The sequence below is a fragment of the Argiope bruennichi genome, chromosome X1 (genome assembly GCF_947563725.1).
Source record: "Argiope bruennichi chromosome X1, qqArgBrue1.1, whole genome shotgun sequence".
Classification (NCBI taxonomy): domain Eukaryota; kingdom Metazoa; phylum Arthropoda; class Arachnida; order Araneae; family Araneidae; genus Argiope; species Argiope bruennichi.
In genome coordinates, this window is record NC_079162.1 from 71,582,566 (window position 1) to 71,604,811 (window position 22,246).

The following is a 22,246-nucleotide window of genomic DNA, read 5'->3' on the forward strand; positions in this document are numbered from 1 at the left end:
ATTTTTATCATTTCTTTGCCTTCCATTTCTTTTAGAAAATGTTTCATTTCTTATGCTTCAAGTATTTCCTGTTTATAAAAAAAAAATAAATGAACAAAAAATTGTTGCAGTGAAAAAATAGTAAAAAAAAAAATTAATGTATTATAGCGAATACATTAATAAGAAAATCTGCCATCTAGTTCCTAAATATAAACAAGTTTTTTTATATGTTAATTTTTTCATTGTTGTCACTGATTTTTTTCTTTTTAATTTCTTATTACCACTGACTTCTTTGAATAGAAGATGCAAGAAGGAAAAGAAAATATATCAATTTTACACAATATATATTTCAAAACTAATTTAGAAATATTGCTTCATTCTCATTTGCTTTCTAGATGATTATATAATATTTCTCTAACGAATTTCAATATCTAACTAATTAAAAAATTATTTGAGCGAAATAGAAGACGATAGGAAACGATTAAAATATAAATATCAAAAGAAAAGGATAACCCCAGGAAATATACTGCATTAGCACATTTTGAATCAAATTTAAATATACAATGTTAGAGAGATTATTTTAAATCTTTCTACTCTAGAATGTTAGATAGAATATTGTTCTGTTGCCTTTCTTACAAATCCCTCTTTGTTTTGTTTTTTTCTTTTCTTTTCTTTATTTATTGAAATCTAGATTTACTTCTTTATACAGTATCAATAAGGACTTTACAAGTCTAACTTAAAATTGAAATTAATGAATATTTAATTCAATATTTAGTTATATATTGTTTGATTGCTCAATATTTTTTTCGGTATATCAAAAGAAAAAAAAAAAAAGAGAAATTAGAAGCCGTTAAAAAGTGTCAATTTGAAATCGGTAAAAAATATTGAAAATAAAACGTAAAGAAGCCATTCATTTCCAAAAAATGAAAGTATTTTTTTTTCAAGCACAAAATCCAAATTAACACTGATTTGACATATTTAGCTTATATCAGTTTACAAAGTAATTATCACTTAATTTTTACGATTAATTTTTTGCCAGATAATCTTACAATTTTCCTCTACTTCGTCTATACAAAAACGGTAAACCGAAATGTAACAACTAGAAAATGGTAGGAAGCAATTAAAATATAAATAGCAGAAATAGAGAACAGTCGACGGACGGATATGCCGATCCCATCGAGTTCTTGTCAAGATTAAAATAGTGATCGGGACGTAGCAAACATTTCGACGAAAACGATCAACATCGAATATATAAAGGGGACCCCAAGAATATCCGGCCAGGGTTGAACGTTCGTCACCAGAGGTTAAGATGGCTTCAGACGCAGCGGAAAAGCAGCAACGGGTTTTGCCCCTGTTCGAATACTGCGCATTACCAACTAAAACCAAGTTCGGTTTGCGAGTCGAAAGGGATCCCAAGCTCCGAGGCCTTGGCATCTTAGGAAGGGGTCAACTCTTCTCAACTTTCCATCACGATCACCTCGTTGAAGCCAATAAACTCATCGAAGTCTTGTTGGGTAAGTTCAACTTGCTGGCTAAAACTACCATATTTATATTTTGTTTTTCAAATTAGCAGCTACCAAAGTATTGTAAGGATTTATAGTTACGTGAAGACTGCCGTTTTAAATACTTGAAAATTGCTGCGGTAATTGAATAATGATATACATTTTAAATACTTACAGCTGTAATTTCGTGCAGATTACCTCTGTAGGTACTTAAAAATTATGGAAATAATTACTTAAATATTAATCCAGTAGATTCTTTGAAACTGTAAAGATGATTACGTAAAGATTATCATTCTACTAGTTTTCGCAACTTTACTTAGTGGGTCTTGTGCATCGCTTTATTTTTGGATTTATAACAATGTTTAATAACTATGGGATGCCTGTTTTAAGCCAATTTTCTGGTCCAAGCTGTTTGTCTATGAGTCTGTTACAGTTCTCTTGTTATGGTTCTGTATTGTGGGTATTTTTGATTTTGAGGTTTCGTCCATCGGATTTAAACTGGACTGCTATGTGAATTAAAATTGTTTTAAATCAGAAGCAGTTAATAGTAAAGACGTTTACTAGTGTTTAATTTAAAAATGAAATTAGTTCTCAACCTATGAGTTTCAAGTTTCTTCATTTCCCATCAAATTTGTATAGCACTGGAATTACTATCCAATACTTACTATCAATATATACAAAATCAATATTCTTCAAATATTGGCATAAATTATTGGTATAAAAAATCTTATGTAAATTAGTAATCCGAATCTAGACACCATTATATTTATATATAAGGAAACATTTAATTAAATTGTAAAAAGTACTCTGGATACTATTTGAAAGGTAAAAAATGCACAATGAAGCGATAAACTAACGTTGAACTACGTAGGAAATGAAATCAAATAATGAAGACCATATCTGGATTAAAAGTTCTTTATAAGAAATATAAAAGCAGTTCAGTGATGCATAATAGTGAATTCACAACTATCAGAAATTAATTTTATCTGAAGCGTTTGTATATATTTTATAACTTTTAAGCTAAAAATGCTAACATATTCCGTGATGTGAAATTAAACTACCATGCTTGCTTATTTTTAAATAGTCAACCTTGGTACCAAGATACAATGGTTTTTGAAAATTTAATTTGTATTCATAGCGAAAAATAAAATGAAGTCATAGCATAATGTTCAACAAATCTCGAGTAAATTAATACAAAGAAAAAAAAAATGCAGTTCAGTAGTTTTGATAGAATTTATGCATATTTCCAAAAGATATGAACTATTATATAACATTAGTTATCTGATTAAAATTCTTTATAAGTGAATTATTTCATTTGCTCTATATCCATTATATGTAATTTTCATTTATCTCTTAAAATTAATTTTCAAACGATAAGCAACTTCTTACCCCCCCCCCCCTTCCTCCCCCCAATTTTGCCCTGAATACACATGCATCTGTGTAAACATTTCTTTAAAGCAGGAAAAATCTGCGCAGGCTTATGAAATGTGAAAGAAAAAAGAGAGAAAGAATGAAACTCGTATTTTGACAATTTATTAATTTTTTTCTAAGTTTCAACTATATAATGGAAATATCAATTGTATTTAGCAATTATCTTTAAGCAATTTCAGAGTAAGAAAGTATTAAAATTTTATGTAGTGAATAATTTAAATTTCAAAATTATAACATTCATATTCGGAGCAGAAACAGCAATTAAGTTTTTAAAATCTTATTTTATGTCTTCTGCTAAATGAATGCCTTTTGACTTGCTTTTCTGTCAGAAAATAAATTTGAAATTTCGTTCAAAAAATTAGAAATTTCGTTAAAAAGAATTCAGAATTTTTATTTCCATTGTAATATCCTATTAAAGTCAGCAGGAAAGCCCAACAGTGTGGAAAAACAGTGGTAAATATATATTTCAACAGTTTCAGTAAGATTTTTGTATTCTTTTTACGGAATTCGCAAGAGTTAATAATCTAAATAACAAGAACTAGCAAGAAAAATAAAAATTCTCTTTATTAAATATTAACGTTTTCAAGATCAAATATGCTTTAGGACTTAAAACAATACTATTTCATGCTTTTTTGAAGTCATAGTTACTTCGTAGTGATTAATTTGTTTAAGAAATCGAAAATCGAACTAGTAATTAATTTGTTTAAGAAATTTGTTAATTAATCGAGTCAGAATAAGAATGAAGAATTTTGACCATATTTTTAAATACAAACAAAACATAAAAAATATTATCATTTATTAAACTAAAATTCTTGGATTTAGTGCTACACTATAGATAGTTTAATAAAATTTTAACAAATTTTCTTAATCTGAATAATTAATTCATAACATAAAAGGACGAAATAACAAAATTAAATTTAAAAAAATAATTAATTAATTAACTAATTTCACTTAATTAATTAATTTCACTTAATTAATTACTAAATTTTAATTAATTAATTTAAAAAATAATAGAAAAGATATAAAACCTAGAAAACAATGAAAAGAGGGGTAGAGACTTGCTGAATGTCTTAATGAATTGCATTTGTACTTTATCTTCAGTGCCGTAGCGAAGATTGGATAAGAAGTCATTTCTTAGAGCCAGAAGGTGCCTTGAATGCAATATTATGCGCTTATTTTACGCTTTTAAAATCAGAAATCGATAAATAAAACCAGAGAGGGTGGGGAAAATAACAGTAGAAAATGGCAAAAACACACACACACAAAAAAAAAAAATACTGTGGCCTTTTGGGTTATATGTTTATCCTTTTCTATTAACTCCAAAAATATTTCGCAACATTTTTGCGGTGTTATTAAATAGGCTTAATGTTGCATACTATACTTAAGGTTGTATTATAGAACAACTTGTATTATTAGACTCATTGTTCCATTTCAATTCCATCTTTAAAACTTCCCAATTTTCATTGCAGATTTTTATGGCTTAAAAAAGAAATTTTACTTCAAAATATTTCACGACGATTTTTTTTGTTGAAGTAGTTAGTTTCTTATTCTTGTAACAATTTCTTTCAGGTGCCGAAACCTTCGATGAATTCGTCGATTTGTGCCACCAGGCTCGAGACTTCGTGAATGAAGCACTTTACGTGTACGCCGTGTCTGTAGCTATCTTGCATCGTGGGGATTGCCGAGGTGTCTCCCTGCCTCCAATTCAAGAAGTCTTCCCTGACAAGTTCTTCCCTGTGGAAACCATCTACAAGGCCTTCAAGGTTGCGAACACCCACCCTGACAAAGAGGTAAGGCTATGATATTTCAAACATTTATTACAAGAATAAGAATGCGGCGAATGCAGTGATAGCAAAGATTTATTACATGCTATTCTTCAATCAGGGAAGGACAACTCAAAATTTCTTCTCATTTTAATACAAATAATATAAACTACAGAATATAAAAATAAAAGGCCAGAGTACAGAAAAAATGCCATCTATTATTAGAGAAGTAATATGTCACAGTTAAAAATTGGTAATTACTTATTATCAACATAATAGTTATTAATCATTTAACATTGCATAATACCTAAAAAGGAAAAACAGAGAGGGAGGGGGGTGGGGGAAATTCAACAAAATTCATCAGGAAGGGAGTCTTATTAAAACTATCATAAAAATTTGGTCTCCGCAGACTAAAAGACTAAGAGAGCAGCTGACTGCCTTGCTAACATTTCACTAGAGGCAGAATGTATACGTATAGTTTTTGAGAAAAATTGTTAAAATTATCCACTCAAATGCAAGCATATGTCCTTTTCTTTATTAACCATCGGGAGAAGTCCCCCCCCCCGAAATTTTCTCGCATGCTTGTTATCAAATGTATTTGTGTATTATTAACCCCCACGTCATTGGCGAACAAGAGTTACAAAAGAAATTATTAATGTCTTTTTTCTGATTGATTGAAACTAAAATTGCCACAGAGCTACAATCATAGTTACAAAACTACATATTAAATTTCATATATTTAAGTCAATGCGTTTTCAAGATATCACCTTTGCATGCTTATGAAAGCACAAGAAAGAAGGGTCAACTCCTTGAAGGTTTTGGCTGCAAAATTGATACGAATCTATACTAACGTACATACGAGTGCATAAATCTTTGTACTAAATTTTCTTTATCTAACTCTCTTCGTTTTGTACTTTTCATATTAATTTATATTCAGACAACCGGACAGTCAGACTTTTTCTGAATGGATTTCGTTCAAAATATAAAGGAAGTTTACAAATTTGCTGTAAAAACCATACACCAAATTTCATCTATTTCCAGTTCAAAGCGTTTTTGAATTTTCATACTCACGGACAGACAGATATAATTTCAAAAATGTGTTTTCCGGATTCAAGGTGTTCTGAAACGTGGAAATTCGTTAAAATGTCGACTTCGAATTTTTGGACGATTACAGTATTTTTTCTTTGTATACTTCTATTACGAGAAAGTAATAATATGATTAATACATCGATAAATCGTTTCCTTCAAAATTATGATACAATTTCCAGGTTTTAAACAAAATGCAAAAGAGCAGGAAATACTTCATTTCCATTTTCTAGACTGACATAGGAGATTTTGTCCAACATTTTTTTATAATTCATAACAATTATACCAATTTTATAAAAATTATTGTCTATAAAATAATAATAATTGAATAACTTATCTGAATAAAGTTGTATCATCAGCAAGGATTTTTAGTTTAGCTAAATAATAAATGTTTGGTATTAATGCAATGTGTGGGATGATAAATAAAAATTGCTTATAAGTTTAAAAAGAAAATAACTAACAAAAAAAAGAAGCGAAATCATATCAAAGCGAATTTTCACCCGATCCAATAGTATTATATTTTCTATAATTATAAGCGATGATATTTGGCAGTTCTAGCACAAAAAAAAAGTCTTTGTTCTTATTCAATCGTTATAACATAAAAATATTAATTATTTAAAAGTTATATAATTTTAATTCATAATTTCCTTATGATATACGATTGTCATATATTTTTGTTTCATTCAAAAAAAAATTATATGATTAATTACAAATATATTATTCTTAGATTTAAAATAAATAATTAAATTCCTTAAATTTTAAAAACTATTTCATTAATTCCATAATTAACAAGAATTTTATTTTTCTTTAAATTTAAAAGTTAATTATTTTTGGAGTTTCCTTTGAAAGTATAAGCCATAATTGATACTTGGAATTTTTTTGCAACTTGCAACTTAAAAATGTATTTAAATACTTTCTCGTATCGATGTATATATGGCTTTATTTGTAGATCTCTATCAACTTTTGAACAAAATCCATTCCTAGGAAATCTATCTGTTTGGCTGTTCGAGTAGAAGAGAACCCCATAACTACAAAACTCAAAGAGAAAAGTAGATAAAATTTGACTCGCGGGTTTAGCATCTAAAGTGTAGATTCTTATCAAATTTTGAGCTAAATCTGTCCAACTGTTGACCGTCTATTCGTCCGTACTTTCGCATGCATGTAAACGAAATGATTTCAATCAATGAAATTCGTTTTGTTATTTAGTGATTACAACTACAATTCCATGTCAAATTTTTGTGTCAATCGGTTGTGAAAAAATATCTAAAATATATATTATCCCGATAGATTCAGTAAAAATGCTAGATTCACGCCAAAGATCGATATTTCGTAAATATCGTACATGAGCAAGGTATTTGCGGCATTACCCAAAATCCACAATTTTGTGCGAGAGCGAGGGAGAAAAAATTTCGTGAAGAGTATGCTCGAAAGTTTGAAAAGACCACTCCTGTTGTTTTTTGAAATGTATGAAGAGGTTTGCTAGAAACAAAGTTCATTTTATCAAACTGTCATGATTAATAAAATCAAAGAATATATTTCTTTCATAAAGCCTAAACCTACTACTCAAGGAAGAGTTTGTAAATATGGAAAAGCATAGTTTGTAATTGTTTACTTATTCTTATGAATCCTTTCTTTAGGAAAAATGATTATATAGATGCTTGTATTAAGCAAAATGGAGATGCCAATAAATTCCCTCGGTCACTCCAGTTTCATAAGCTGGGATTTCTTTCGATACTTTTAATTTATTTATTAGCTCATGTTGTTTTATGATACGTGACTGACTGAACTCATAAAAGAACAATGGAAGAAAAAGAATCCTCACTCAACTGCTATTTTCTATTCTTAATTTAATGGACATTTAGCATGTTAGTACTGCTCTATTGCAAATTCGAAGTTAGCACACGTTTTTCTTTTCATTTTAGAATTTTGCATTGATGACTATGTGACTATGATGTTCTTTCTCCCTTATTGAAAAATTCACTCGATTTTTTTTAAAATTATAACTTTTTCAGAGTTTCAAAATTACGAGATCTGTCCCAAATAACTCACTTGGCGCTCAAGACGGAATTTAATATAACTAAACTAAACTACTTCCTGAATAAATAATTAGCTTCCTATTTGTTAGAATACTTAAAAATTACTCCATAATTTTCATTGAAAAAAGTGTTTATTTTTTTCATACAGAATTTTCTTTATCAACATACTAAACGAATTTCTGCCACTGTAGGGTTAACCTGAGCAAGTTTTATTAAATATTTTTAAATATATATCTAAAGCACAATAGCCAATATATTTTTTATTATTTGTGATTTGAAAATTGCCATGTTTTTTCTTTGACATGTCTGAAAGGAAAAGTTGAACTGCCATAAAAGCAGTATAATATATTAAAATAAAGCTTTTTACATTTTATCAACATTTTATTCATTTTATACTGTCACATATAATTTAGTTTTTTGTAGCTAAAGAGTTTTATAGCAAAATGAACTTTGCTGATTGAAATTCGCATCCATGGGATTTTTTGCCACAAAATCTCACAATTACAAAAGATTATATCTAAAAACTATTTTAAAAAACGAGTTTTTGAAGGAACATACAAAATTTCCGATTCATAAAATTTTGATTGCAAGTTAATTGAGAGGGCCACGGTGGTCTGGTGGTAAGGTCTTGGCTTCGGAACAGGAGGGCTTTAGGCCGATTCCGCCGAAGAACCGTCGTGTAAGTGGGCCTGGTACACGTTAAATCCGTCGGGGCCGAACGTCCTCCCGCTGGTGTGCTGTGGAAGTTTGGAGAGGGGGTGCCAGCTCAGGTGTCGTCCTCGTCATCTGACCACAGCTCACAATTACGAGGTCCATCTCAAAATAACTCTAGTGCTTCTTTGAAACGGGACATTAATATAACTAAACAAAACTATGCGAGTTAATTGAATCTGATTGCTGTTAATTCAATTAACTTGCAATCCTAATCTGTTTCAGAGACTGCGTTGAATAAATTTTCATTATCCGTGGTTAAAAACAAATTATTAATATAAATGCAAAACATGATTTGAAGAAGCAGTTGTTGAGTTCTTAAACACTTTTAATTTTTCATACTTTTAATGAAATAATCCAATTTTTAATCCTTGTTAAACTGTGTTTGTTCAAGCCATAGTGACAGCAGAATAGCGACTGAATAATAAGGCAGAGTCTGCAGTGAAATCGGAGTTCGAGCGATTAGGAAACTGTTTTTAGAAAGTAGATTACTTAGAGACTATTGCCTAAATATTAATGCATATGTAACTATGAAAGAAGAAAGAATTATTATTTTCCACACTTTCATAATTCTGTAACAATAGTTTCAGATATAAGTAAGACCAATAATGGTACAAAGATGTCATTTTATTCCTTTCACTAAATTTTTTTTCTAACATTGAAGTATATAATATATTTTTTTTATCAGAATCTAAATTTTCAAAGCAGCTGATCTTCTGCGTGAACCAATTACTTTGAAACTACTTCGCCCTGTTCATTTTATGCATGCAGATTTTCGAACTCTCTGAAGAGTTCGAAAATTTAATTACTTATTTTTTTTACTTATAGTAAATTTTATTACTTATTTTTATTGACACTTGTTGAAAATGTAACTACATTTTAAGAAAATATTTGTATCTAAAAATTCCATAAGTCAATTTTTCTCAATTCATAATTTTCGGGAAATGCTTATACCCATCATGCAATTATATGCTATTCACAAATGTTCTGTATTTTACTGAACTTAGTGCACTTTTTGTTTTTTGCTTATGACCACCGCGATATATTGCTGAAAATGGCAAACCAATCATCTAGCCAAAATCTTGGTATTTTTTGTATAATGGAGTTTGGTATAATCTAAAAATTGCCAAGTGAACTTTGGAATGCTACAACTTGGTGAAATCTTGGCAACTTATGCATAATGGAATTTGGCGATATCTTGGCATCTTATGTGTGATGGAACCTGTCGATCTTACCAAAATCTTAAAATCGTGTAATAAATCAAAAACCAACGAAAAAAAAAAATTAGTGATTTACCATTTTGGTCCATGATATTATCAAAGTTCTTATAAAAATGAATCTTTTCTAACATTAAAAATTTTTTTAGTGCATTTTTGTTTTTTGATTTGATTAAAAAATAATTAACAATTTAAAAGGCTTTTCTTATTTATTTGAATTAAAATTAAAACTTTGTTGAAAATAGGATGAGATTATTGTGGATGTGGAAGCTACTGGTAACATCTTGGATCCCGAGTATAACTTGGCCTACTACAGAGAGGACATTGGAATTAATGCTCATCATTGGCATTGGCATTTGGTATATCCTAGTACCTGGAATGCAGCAGTAACAGGAAAGCATAAAGATAGAAAGGGAGAAATTTTCTACTACATGCATCAACAAATGTGTGCTAGGTAATGGAAATATCTTAGTTTCACTGGTAGGAGGAACCTTTACTTACCACAAATATTATTTATAAATCAAAAATTGCTATCGCTCCCTATTATCATTAGATATTATACTATATTTCAATGCTGTTGTTCGATATTCTATGTGCTGTACAGTATCATAAAGATGTAATAATATTGTTAAACGTTTTGTGTTAATAAGGCTGCATTCTTATGTTACGCATATAGAATAATACATGTTGAAAACCAAAAAGATTACCAAAGCAAAGGTGGAGAAATGCACCAAAAATAGTAACAAAATGACCTGATACTTTAAAATGTAAAGAATATGAAATTTAAACTAACCAAATTGTGCTAAATAGATTGGGGGGGAGGAATTATATCTCTTTTATTCTGTTACTATTGTTTTTCAAAGCACTTATCTTTCAGTGTATTTAGATTTTAAATAAATTTCATATGATACATCACTAGAACAAAAAATAATTATTCTGGAAAAAATAAGTATATACAGAAGATGAAGAATTGAACGATTTTTCTAAATAATATGCCTGTCATAATGAATATCCTATCTCTAAGTCTAAAATGGCACCATTTTATTCAAAGACAAGTATCTAGTGTTTTGAGTAGTCATTTTCCGAAACATTGTTATATATTTGTTGAGATAATACTTTAATTCAATGTTTATTCTATTAACGGCATTCTGGTTTAAAAGATTTACTATAAAACTTCAAAGGATGGGAGGATAAGGATGAAATTCTTTGGGATCTCCCTCCACAAGTTCTTTAACTATACCACTTAAGACAACTTTCAATGTAAACAAATATTTTATTAACTTAAAGACTAATATATACATTACGCGTGACTGTCTCAAAATTTAAAAAAAAAAAATGTTATAAAAAGATTATTCTCTAATCTTTTTTTTTTTTTAATGAATATTTTCTACTAAGAACTTTTCTACAAAGATTAGAAAAGAAGCCGCGTATTATAAATCAGAAATTTCATATCTTAATGCTGGGTAAAATTATACTATAAATAATAAAACATGTTATTTCCAAATTTTCTTAAAATTGAAGAATAAAGAAATTGTTATTTTCCTGACGAATTGTCTTAGTTTTATTAATGTATTCCCAAATTTGATGCTAGAAATAAGCATGATTGATCTAGTGTAGGAACCAAAAACAGGGTTTTGTAAACTTTATAAATTATTCAAATGAATTGATGAAATGCCTTCTTTTTTGATATATTTCAACATATGCCTTCAAAAAATTTAAGAAAATCATCACAATTTCAAACATTTTGGAGCATTTGGAGCAAAGATTTATAAGCAAAAAAAAAAAAAAAAAAAAAACTGTTTAAATTTGTATTTTTATATTTATAATATACTTTCCATTTATCGTTAATTAATGCTTATTTATTTTCCAGTTTTTGAGTCATTGTGACATTTGTTCAGACTCAATAATTAAAAAAAACCAAAAAAAAAAAAAAAACCCATTATTTTTATAGGAGGAATAAAAGAATCTTTTAGAATTAGTTTGAATTTAATGAACTAAGTTCATTTTTTATTATTAATTAAATTGCATTTAAAAAAATGTTTTAATGTTTCTAATAGATATGACTGTGAAAGACTGTCAAATGGATTGCCTAGAATGATTCCCTTTCATAATTTCCATGAAAAATTGGAGGGATATTCTGCACATTTGAGCTCAGTCATCAATGGATTGCCATATGCTTCAAGACCAGCTGGCATGCAGTTGCATGATATTCATGGTATTGGTGTTCAGGATCTGGAAAGATGGAGGGAAAGAATCTTGGATGCCATCAACTTGGGCTCCGTTACTGATGCTGATGGTCGAGAAACTATTCTGGATGAAACACATGGTATTGACATTTTGGGTGACATTATTGAATCCAGTCATGAATCTAAGAATCCTGAATATTATGGCAGTCTGCATAACTGGGGACATGTTCTCATGGCTAATGTTCTTGATCCTGATGGCAGATACCAGGTAAGACTGCCTACAGTTATTTCCTGTTAAATGACTGTCTTTATATTAATATTCAAAATAAATGCCTTACATAAAACTAGTTCTGAATGTCTGTTCTATGTTCATTAACTTTCTTAACTGTAGTTTATTTGCTATCTAATTGTATAACACCTTTTGTTTTGAGAAGCTTTTGTATTGATTCAGTTAGGGGTTTTCGCGGTGTTGGATATGTTTATGGATTTCTTATCCTTTTTTATTTAATTATAATGTTTTTGAATAATTTAATTTGAATTTATTATTTGAAAAATATGAATATTCAATACATGAATGATGCTTCAATACCACAGTGAATTACAAAATAAAAACTTTAATTCTTTTTTCTTATTTTCTATTAATAACATAGTTAATAAAAATCAATTCTCTATTCTTAAATATATTGAAATAATTATTCACCAAGCATACAAATTTTCTGCAATTAAAACTGAAACTAATCGAATTAAATGTTTAAAATGCAGTAGCAATTGTCTACTGAAACAGATGCCTTACTTTAGCCTGAATTTTCCTAAAATATATAAAACAGGTTTTGAATCATTCTGTAGAAACTGGTTTCAACACTGAATTATGGGCAGATTATTTGCATGCACTGCCTTGTATCCTATCAGGGAATTCTTTGTCAGCGATGTCTGTTCAAAATGCATGCATAGTGATCTAACATTGTCAGTTGCCTTTCATAAAATAATTACCAAATGAATAATACTCTTAAATTGAAAATGATTACTTATTTATGATAAGAATGCGATATATTGTTTTATTCTATGTGAAACTGTTTGCATGTAGGTCTATGATGTTGAAATTCTAAATTACATTGGAGTAGCAGTAAATTGGACAAGTCATGTCTTTGAATGACAAATCCAATAATTGAAATACACCTGCATTAAATATAATAAAGTTAGGTTTATGCAGTGAAAACTTTTTTTATTTACTTTGGAGTTGAATATCTATTTACATAGTTATAGAGGGAGCACTCAAATTCAGTTATGAAATGGATAATAAATCAGGAAATAATAAGACAAATAAATGAAATTAATTTAGCTAAAAATATACGTTTTCATATAAATTCTTATAACTTTTTATATTAATTTTTAGGAGGATTAGGATTAATTTATAGGAGAATAAGTGAGAAAGCAAATATTTAAAATGGTTCGTTTGATTAAGAAGTTAAAGTATAATGTTATCATATATTAACTTTTAATATACTACAGATAATAAAGCTTTGTGTCGTTCTTTTTATTTAATTTTGTATTTTCATTGAGTTTTACAGTGAGCAGTTGCGAATAGATTAGATGTGCTTACAGAAGTTGATGTATTATTTAATGACTTCTGTGATTCATAAATTTTAATTTACAAGAATTTCTTATTTTATATAGAATAACCCAGGTGTTATGGATGATTCAGCAACTGCTCTGCGAGATCCTATTTTCTACAGATGGCATCGATTTATTGATGATATGTTCAATGAATACAAGAAAAAACTTCCATCGTATACCAGTGATGATGTAAGCCAAAATTTTTTTTAAGTATTTAACAATTTATATAATTTCGTACTTGACATAATCTTATAAATTCAAAACAATTCATTATAGAATTATTGTCAATAAAAAGTTTGACAATTAAAATAAAAATTCTCTCCTTAGCATATGTTATATCTAATTTTATGCTATATGTATTTTTTTGTTTTGTTTTGCATTTTTAAATATCTGAATAATACAATATATTTTAACCATCGAATTATACTTTTCTTTATAACTATCTGCTTCCAAATAAACAGTTTTTGACTCCCTACAAATGATTAAGGAAAACTATGATTCATGACAAACATTTTCCTGTAATCACAGGATATTGCACAATATTTCCACAATGCTGTTCAATAGACAACAATGCAATATTATGAAGATATTGAAACAAAATTTTTGACTGTTTTATGTTAATTTGATTAGGATATTGATAATGGCATTTATTAGACCTTTTTTTTAACCTTTTGAAAGATATGTATCCATAGTCTTTCAATTTTTCTTAATTATCATGAATATATACTAGACAAAACCAATAGTAATTCTTTTACATGTTTTCTCTAATTAATAATGTTTGACATTTAAGTATGTGATACTGTTCAAGTAAAATTGGGAAGGAAGTCTTTCATCTTATTGTTTTGAGATTTTCATAATACAAAATTATTTTGTACTATAGTTTCTACCATCTCTCTCTCACTCCCTTTTTTTGTGTGTGTTGTAAAAACTGAAAAATGTCAGACTCTTTCTAATGTAATTAGTCTATTAAACTGAAAATTTAGTGAATGCCTAATGCAAATTATTACGTTGGACTTTTTGTTCATTTTTAAAAGTTTGTCCTTATTTTCGGTTATAAATGTGAAACAGTTCAGAAGCTGCAACTGGAGAAATACAGAAATTAATTAACAAATCAACTAATAACAAATTTATTTGAAAAATATTTGTAACATTCATAAACTTACATTCATAAGTTATTAGTGTTAATTAACTGATTATAATTCTGTTTACAAAGGTTAGATGTGCAATATATTTTCTTTGTCCAGCAATTCTGTGAGCATTTCTTTCATGAAATGTATAATATATGAATGAGTAATTCTATGTTTTTTTTGTTTTTTTTTTCAAGCTTGGATTTACTGGAGTGGAGATAGACGGTGTGACAGTTCATGCTCACAAAGATAACTTGGTAACAACAACCTTTGAAGAAGACACCCTAGATTTGTCAAATGCTCTGAACTTTGGCAGAAAAGGAGCTGTAAAAGTAAGTCATATTAAAATAATTTTCTAAATTGTGTGATGAAATTTTGATGACAATGGTTTGGTGATTCTATGGTTATTTTCAAATAGATTCGTTATCACCACCTTGACCACGAACCATTTTCCTATGAAATCAAAGTGCAAAATAATACTACTAAAATTAACCATGGAACCATCAGAATCTTCCTTGCTCCTATCCATGATGAATTAGGAAATGTCATCAAAATTGATGAATTGAGACGCCTTATGATTGAATTGGACAGGTTCCATGCAACCCGTAAGTCATTTTCATAAATCAGTTAAGAATAATTATAATACAGTATACATTCAATTTAAAAATAAGTAAAAACAAAACTGTAAAATAAAAGTCATTGAAAAAATATTTTTTAAAAATGTTGTTTATATTTATAAATGGTAAAAGTAGAAAATATTTTGTCAATATTTAATCAGTTTGTGGTTCTAGAGCTTCTTTCTCTCTCTCTCTCACTTTTTTTTTTCCTTGTTCTAATCTCTGCTTTAGATTGACATTTATACTTTTTTCTACTGAAAAGGAATTTATTTAAAACATATTCGCACTTTTAATTTTGCATCCAGCAAATTGGGAAACGAATGGGATTAGGAAACAACAACTTATTTCAAATTTAAGAAAAAATACTGTCTTGCCAACAATGTTATTACTTGTATTGGAATGATTTAAGAAAAATTTGTAAGCTTTGCAATTTCACATTTTTGTTGATTACTTTTAAATCAATAAAAATTGTAAGTATTCTGCTAGCCAAATTTGTTTATAGGAATTCGTAAATTGGTCATATTGCACAAGATCTGGTAATATCCAAGACAATAATTATATTTAAACTTGAGCATTAGAGATGCAGAAAAACAGCGGCCATTGAAATGCATGCAAAATTGCAAATTTTAATTTAATGAAATAAAAAGACTAGTATGATATCTAAAGGATAAAATGGTAACTTCTGATAACTTCAGAAAAATTATTATATTGAACTGACATTATTTTTGATTATTATGGTTATTTTTAGAGTAAATTAAAATATATATATATATATAATTGCTATGAAAAAGATATACTAGCATAGAAAATAAATAGAAAGATATTTCAATGAAAATTTGTATGTATTTGAAAATTAAATTCCATTGTAGAATTATTTGAAACTGTCATTCAATGGATTTCTTTAATAATTTTCATCAACTAAAATTTAAATTTGAAAACAACTTCTAACATTGTTAATGAACAAAAAGAAATTTAAGCCTTTAGAAGCTGAGAAAAATGTTCAAATATTTTTTCATCTAATCTAATATATTACAAATTACCATTTTAAATTATATCATTACTATAATATTTTTAAAAAATATTTCATTTGATACTTAAATTATTTTTAGAGGTACTTATGTGAATTTAATATTATCAATAAGTGGAAGAATAAGTGAAAGAAATAAGTGAAAAAAAAAAACTTATTTTAAATGTTTAAAATAATTGTAGATTTTATTTATTTATTATTTTTGGTTGCAAAATTATACTAATTTTAGGAAAAGATTCTTATAATTATCAGATTTAATAGTAAGATAAATTCTGAAGAACTATCCCATGAAATTTCCAACTACCAAAATTTTGAAACGATGTGGTATCCTAAAATTCATCTTTTAATTAGTTGCAATGCATTGCTTTGGTTATATTATTGTATATGTATTTATTAACTAGTTAATTATCTTCAAAAATGTAATTTTCAAAAAAAAGTTTTCACAAAGCAAAATTTAATGTAAATAAATATTCTTAAAACAATTTTTTTAATACTGAAAATTTTTTATGGTAGTAAAGCCCGGATTAAATGTTATCACTCGATCATCTCGGGAATCAAGTGTGACTATTTCAAAGGAGCGAAAATTCTCACAATTACTTAAAGGAGAAGGCACCACTGAGCACTCTTCTGAGTATTGCAGCTGTGGATGGCCAGATCACCTTCTCATTCCCAAAGGAAATGACAAAGGAATGGAATTCCATCTTTTCGTCATGGTTACAGATCATTTGAAGGACTTGGTATGTTTCTATGTTTTAATATGTTAGTAATGTATATAAAAATTTATATGCTAGTCAGCTAATATGTTGTATTTGAAAAATACTTACTGAAGTCTGAAAATGTTATAAAAGCAGATCAATATATGAATTTATCTTTAACTTATTATGCTGACTTAATGGCTGTAGATGGATAAATTCCTTTTTTCTGAAAAATTCAATACTGTGATTATATAAATATTTCCAAAACAGCGCCTTGCAATAGATGCAGTGCTGAATGCTAACAGTTGCACTCAACCAACAAAGTAAGATGAAGATATTTTTGTCAGATAAATCGATTGCAGTTTTGTTTTATATGCAGTTTTTAGTTAAAAATTCTTTTTTATTTGTGAAATATAATTAGTGGGAAAGAAATAAAAATTAGAAAGCTTTTTTTTTTTTGTTAACAGGAATTGATGTAACGAAAACTGGTGATTGTATCTACATGATATTTGATATTTATCAAAGAAATCCATAGAAATGATATTTTGTTGCAGTCTTTCACAAAATCAAGAAGAATAAATTCTGTTTTATTGTTATTAATCACTGAGTTATTAAAAAAGATCTAAAAACAGTGAAAAAAACTTATCTAAAGTTTAGACATCTTAAGTATTTGGAAAAATTGGACAAAAGTATACTACACAAAATAGAAAGATCTGGTCATATGTAGCAGAAAATACATATTTGAATAAGGCAGCACTGTAAAATTCTTTCTGCAATTGTTTTAAAGAATCTTAATGGAATTAAATCTAAAATAGATTTACAAAAAATGAGCATGTAGTAAAAAGCTTAAGAGAGTGATGTAATAATTTGCAAATTATAAGAGATATAATTTGTAAACGTATGTATAACCATAAGAATAAAGTTCATTTTTTTAAAAGTATATTTTTGTGTAAAATGCGAAATTGCAATAACATCAGTTATGCAAATAAAACATATATGTTTTGTGACTAGTTTCCTCACTTTGGCTTGTGGTAAGTTGTATTTTCACTTTAATTTCTTGAGTCATTTTCTCAGTTTACCTTTGTTGACAGTCAGAGGTACAGTTTTGCTTGCCTTTTCACATTTGACAGCTAGTAAAAGTATCAGCTATGGCTTATTTACTAGAAATTTGTTTTTAAAAATTGGAAGTTTCTATATCTCTAAATTATTGACAATTATGATATTGGATGGAATTTGCTGCATTCAAAATGCATAAGACAGTTCATATAACCAGGTTTTAAAGTACAAGTTTGTTGATTCAAGGGTATATTAATCCAAAGTTAAAAGTTAAGCTGATATAAAAACAAATACATTTATGACGTTACTTTAAGAGAAAAGAGCCTTCAATCAGTATTAAGTAATGGAATATATATCAAGTTTAAGAGCTTTTATAGCATCAGTCAATTTTTTGTTTCTTATTTTGAAATTCTGAGAAAACTTTAAACTAAGGCCAAGTTTTATTTATAACTAAAGACTTATGAAATAAATTGATCATGAAAATAGTATTTTATATTACAGTATTTTGTAAACATTTTATTTAGAATTTGAAAAAAAAAGAATGCTGCACTAGACATGATATTACACACAAAAGGCTATATTTATTATCCAAAAATCTTTATTCTAAAGTTTTTACCATTTTTCAATAAATTTTATTTTACATGAAATAAACTAAAAAAAATATGGAATGTAAAATAATTCGGATATTTGTGCTAATATTTATCATCAAAAGGAAAATAGCATTTATAAAAAGAAAATATTCCTTTGAAATCCTTGAATTGATTTAGAAAAGGAATAATTTTCATTAAGAATGCCTAGCTGGAAAAAAAGCCTGTTCTATTATGTAATACGATGTGGCTGCAATAACCAAGCATCATTGAGAATTATTTAGCCATTTTAAGGCTAGGATAATTTTTTATTCATTTTAAATTCATGCATATTGGCAGAGATCAAATGTTTTGCTTCCATTGTGATGAATTTCTGTATGTCCCATTGTGAATCATGCTTTGGTGTTGGAAATCAAATTAATATTAAAATTTCTTTTTTCATTACTTAAGATATGTGAGTTATTTCTTCATTTGTGAGACTCTGGAAGATCTAATTTCTGATGGGATATAATAAAGATGACAGAAATATCTAAAGAGCTATAGCTTTAAAAGAATAATACTAACCAGAATTTTTCTTCTGAAAATAGTGGGAAAATATTTTATTGAAATTAACATAAAGATACAAAAAGTACTTATTGATAATTCGACCATATCTCCCATTTGAGTATATATCATTCAGTATCAAAACGCTGGGAACCAGATAGCTAGTTCATTTCATAAAGTGATGAAATAATCCTTATAGAGAGATCTTTACTTTTTTACAATATAAAACATTTACATAAAAGTATAATTTCCAAATAGTTCACAGTTGTGCTTGAAATTAAAATCTGAAATACGTATTTCCACTTGATTGTAGAATTTGTGTACTTTGAATGTATGAAATATAAATTTGTCCATAGTCATCTGATGAATCATCGGGCAAATATGAATATGTCATCTGATGATACAATATTAAATCATATATTTCATATTCGCACTCTATTTTGATAAATGATCAGAATAAAGTATTTCAGATACCAGGAAATTAAAAAAGGCATTCAAGTATTCAAATTTTCTCCTCTCACTCTAGAGCTAATGAAATAATTGCATTCACAACATTTCAAAGTATTAAGGTATTAAAACAGTGTCTTACAAATTGTAACTAAGCATGTATTTTTCTATTTCTTAATATTTTTTTATATAAATTTTATTTTAAAAGTTCGTTCTGAAAAGAATTTCAGTGCGGGTCAAAAATATGTATTCATGCATATAAGAATTAATGAAGATTATTTTACTATTTGAAACTCATTTTTCTGCTTCTTGCCTAAAAAAAAATGTTATTACTTAATAAATTAATTAAAGGTGTAAGCTATCCGAATATACTAAAAGTAATTCTACATTAAATTCTGTTACTGAGGTATTGCATTTTTATTAAAAGTGTTAAAACTGAAATGGATATTCTTTTTCTTTACAGGTTGGTCAGCTTACAGATAAGAATGTGTGTGCCGATGCAGTAAGCTACTGTGGTGTGAAGGATGATCTTTATCCTGATCGTAAGGCAATGGGCTATCCATTTGACAGGACCATTCATGCAGATTCTGTGCAGGACTGGCTCTTGTCCAATATGTCAGTCACCAAAGTGAAGATTCTCCACGCCTCTGGACACTAAAGTTCTATCCAGTTTGATTTAATAAAATCAATTCATAGTAAAAACCATTTCTGAAAATCAAGTGAAATTTAAATGAGAGAAAAAATTAGATTTCCAAATTGCAAAATTGCTTATACTACTTCAATAAAATAGTCTGCAAAATATGCACTAAATGTGTTTATTGCTGTGTGTTACTTACATATAACACGTTTACAACTGATTGATATAGTTAAAGAACAGGCTGATGATTAATATCTGTATTGTAACAAAGATAAGCTTGTTAATCCCAAAAATCTGTCTATTGAGCTGATAAAACAAAATGCTTATTATTTGATTACATGCATATATGCTTCTGATATGTCTACATATATTTTGTTATCAATAGTTTTTACAGTATATGCATTTATTGAAAACAACCTCTAAAAACTGAATTAATAATTTAGAGAATACTTTTCTGGGGAAAAATCATATTATATGATAAGCATTCGAGATAAATTCATTTTTAACATTGAAAAAATCAAAGCTGAAACAGAATGCATAACATTTAAGAGTATGAAAAATAATCAATGACTATACTCTTGAATTTCTTTCTATTTCATTAGCTACATTTTATTATTAAATGTGCCACCTTTGGTGACTAGAATTTTTGCTGGAATATTGGGGTTCATGGCTGTTAAATTATGTATACAGAATGCATAAGTATGCAAATTTTCTCCTTTATTACTCAATAAAACAAAAGTATATGAATTTAGTAAAATTTGAGATTTATGAAAATGATTCATATACTATTAAGCATAATTTCAAAACAAATAATTCTTACATTAATTGTATTATGATTAATATATATATGAACAATTTTGAAAGCCCAAATTATCAGATGAAAGGAGTTGCAAAATATCTACATCAAATATATAATGGTTAAAAGAATATGATGATATTTTGAGAACAAAATGAAATAACCTGAAAATGAAATTCAGTTTTTAAAAACTTTATCTATAAAAATACTATAAATACCCTTACAGAACTAAATGTCACAGTTTTCAAAATGTTCAATTTTTTCAAAATCAAAAGTTTTTTTTCACAAATTATATTTAAAAGTAAAAATTGACGAAAACTATCCAATAACTATTCTTTTTTATTGTTCATACATTTTTCTTAGCTGAAATTTTCAGTTTCGTTTCTTGATCAAATTTCTTTATAAGAGTAGTTTAAAAGTTTTGCAAACTGGGCATATTTCAAAACATGTATTATTTTTTTTAATAAAAGTATTATTTATAATTAGCACAGATATTTATTTTTAATGCATAAACTGGAAAGCAAATCATGGAACATTTTACTATTTTATATTTGTAATCTTTTTAATAAATACCGAGTTTTTTTTCACTCTGTGATTTGCTTTGACTGAATTAATTTTGATTACCAAAAATGAGTGTTTTACTTTGTTCTGGATATAACTGATTTTATATTCCTAAAGAGATCTGTTTTTCTTTTTTAAAAACTCTCTGGTGCTTCTTATTTTGTTAGTTTCATAAAACGTATCTATAAGCCTGTTACATAGTTTGTTGAACAATAATATATTCTCAAAAACAGCAGGATATAAGATAATTTAACGATTTTTTATAGAAAATATTTATATACATAACAAAATTAAATTTGTAAAAAAATATTTATAGAGACAAATTTTTACACGCTCACAAAATTCAATTTAAAAAACGATAGTCTAAGCACTTTTCTTACTTTTTTTATAATTAATTTACAACATATCAAAAATGCCCTATCTACAACTTACTACTTTATTAATCCTTTTTCAATAATTCATAATTAATATTTTCGTACATTTCTAGTAGAAATCAATAAGATATTTTCCAAATATCTGTCTTCTCATCATACTTTGAGATTTTCTTAGGGTTGCTCTGGAACTACAAATAAAGTATTCAAATCTTTTACCACAAAATTTGTTTTTCTTAAATCATTTACTTCGAGTG

The 22,246-nt window shown here is 27.5% G+C and overlaps 1 protein-coding gene across 1 annotated transcript; it reads left to right on the forward strand.

Moving 5' to 3' along the window:
* The first annotated feature begins 1,246 nt into the window (after positions 1-1,246).
* On the forward strand, positions 1,247-20,425 carry LOC129958213 (hemocyanin C chain-like). Its single transcript, XM_056070494.1, has 9 exons — positions 1,247-1,493; positions 4,482-4,702; positions 9,971-10,179; positions 11,783-12,179; positions 13,586-13,714; positions 14,850-14,984; positions 15,071-15,257; positions 16,810-17,033; positions 20,088-20,425. The coding sequence occupies exons 1-9, from the start codon at positions 1,289-1,291 to the stop codon at positions 20,280-20,282; spliced, it is 1,902 nt and encodes a 633-aa protein (XP_055926469.1). The 5' UTR covers positions 1,247-1,288; the 3' UTR covers positions 20,283-20,425.
* The last annotated feature ends 1,821 nt before the right edge of the window (positions 20,426-22,246 follow it).

Coding starts and splice junctions, on each gene's coding strand:
- LOC129958213 (XM_056070494.1), top strand. CDS start 1,289: ATGGCTTCAGACGCAGCGGAAAAGCAGCAACGGGTTTTGCCCCTGTTC. Junction 1,494..4,481: donor ACTCATCGAAGTCTTGTTGG/GTAAGTTCAACT, acceptor AATTTCTTTCAG/GTGCCGAAACCTTCGATGAA. Junction 17,034..20,087: donor CAGATCATTTGAAGGACTTG/GTATGTTTCTAT, acceptor TTTTCTTTACAG/GTTGGTCAGCTTACAGATAA.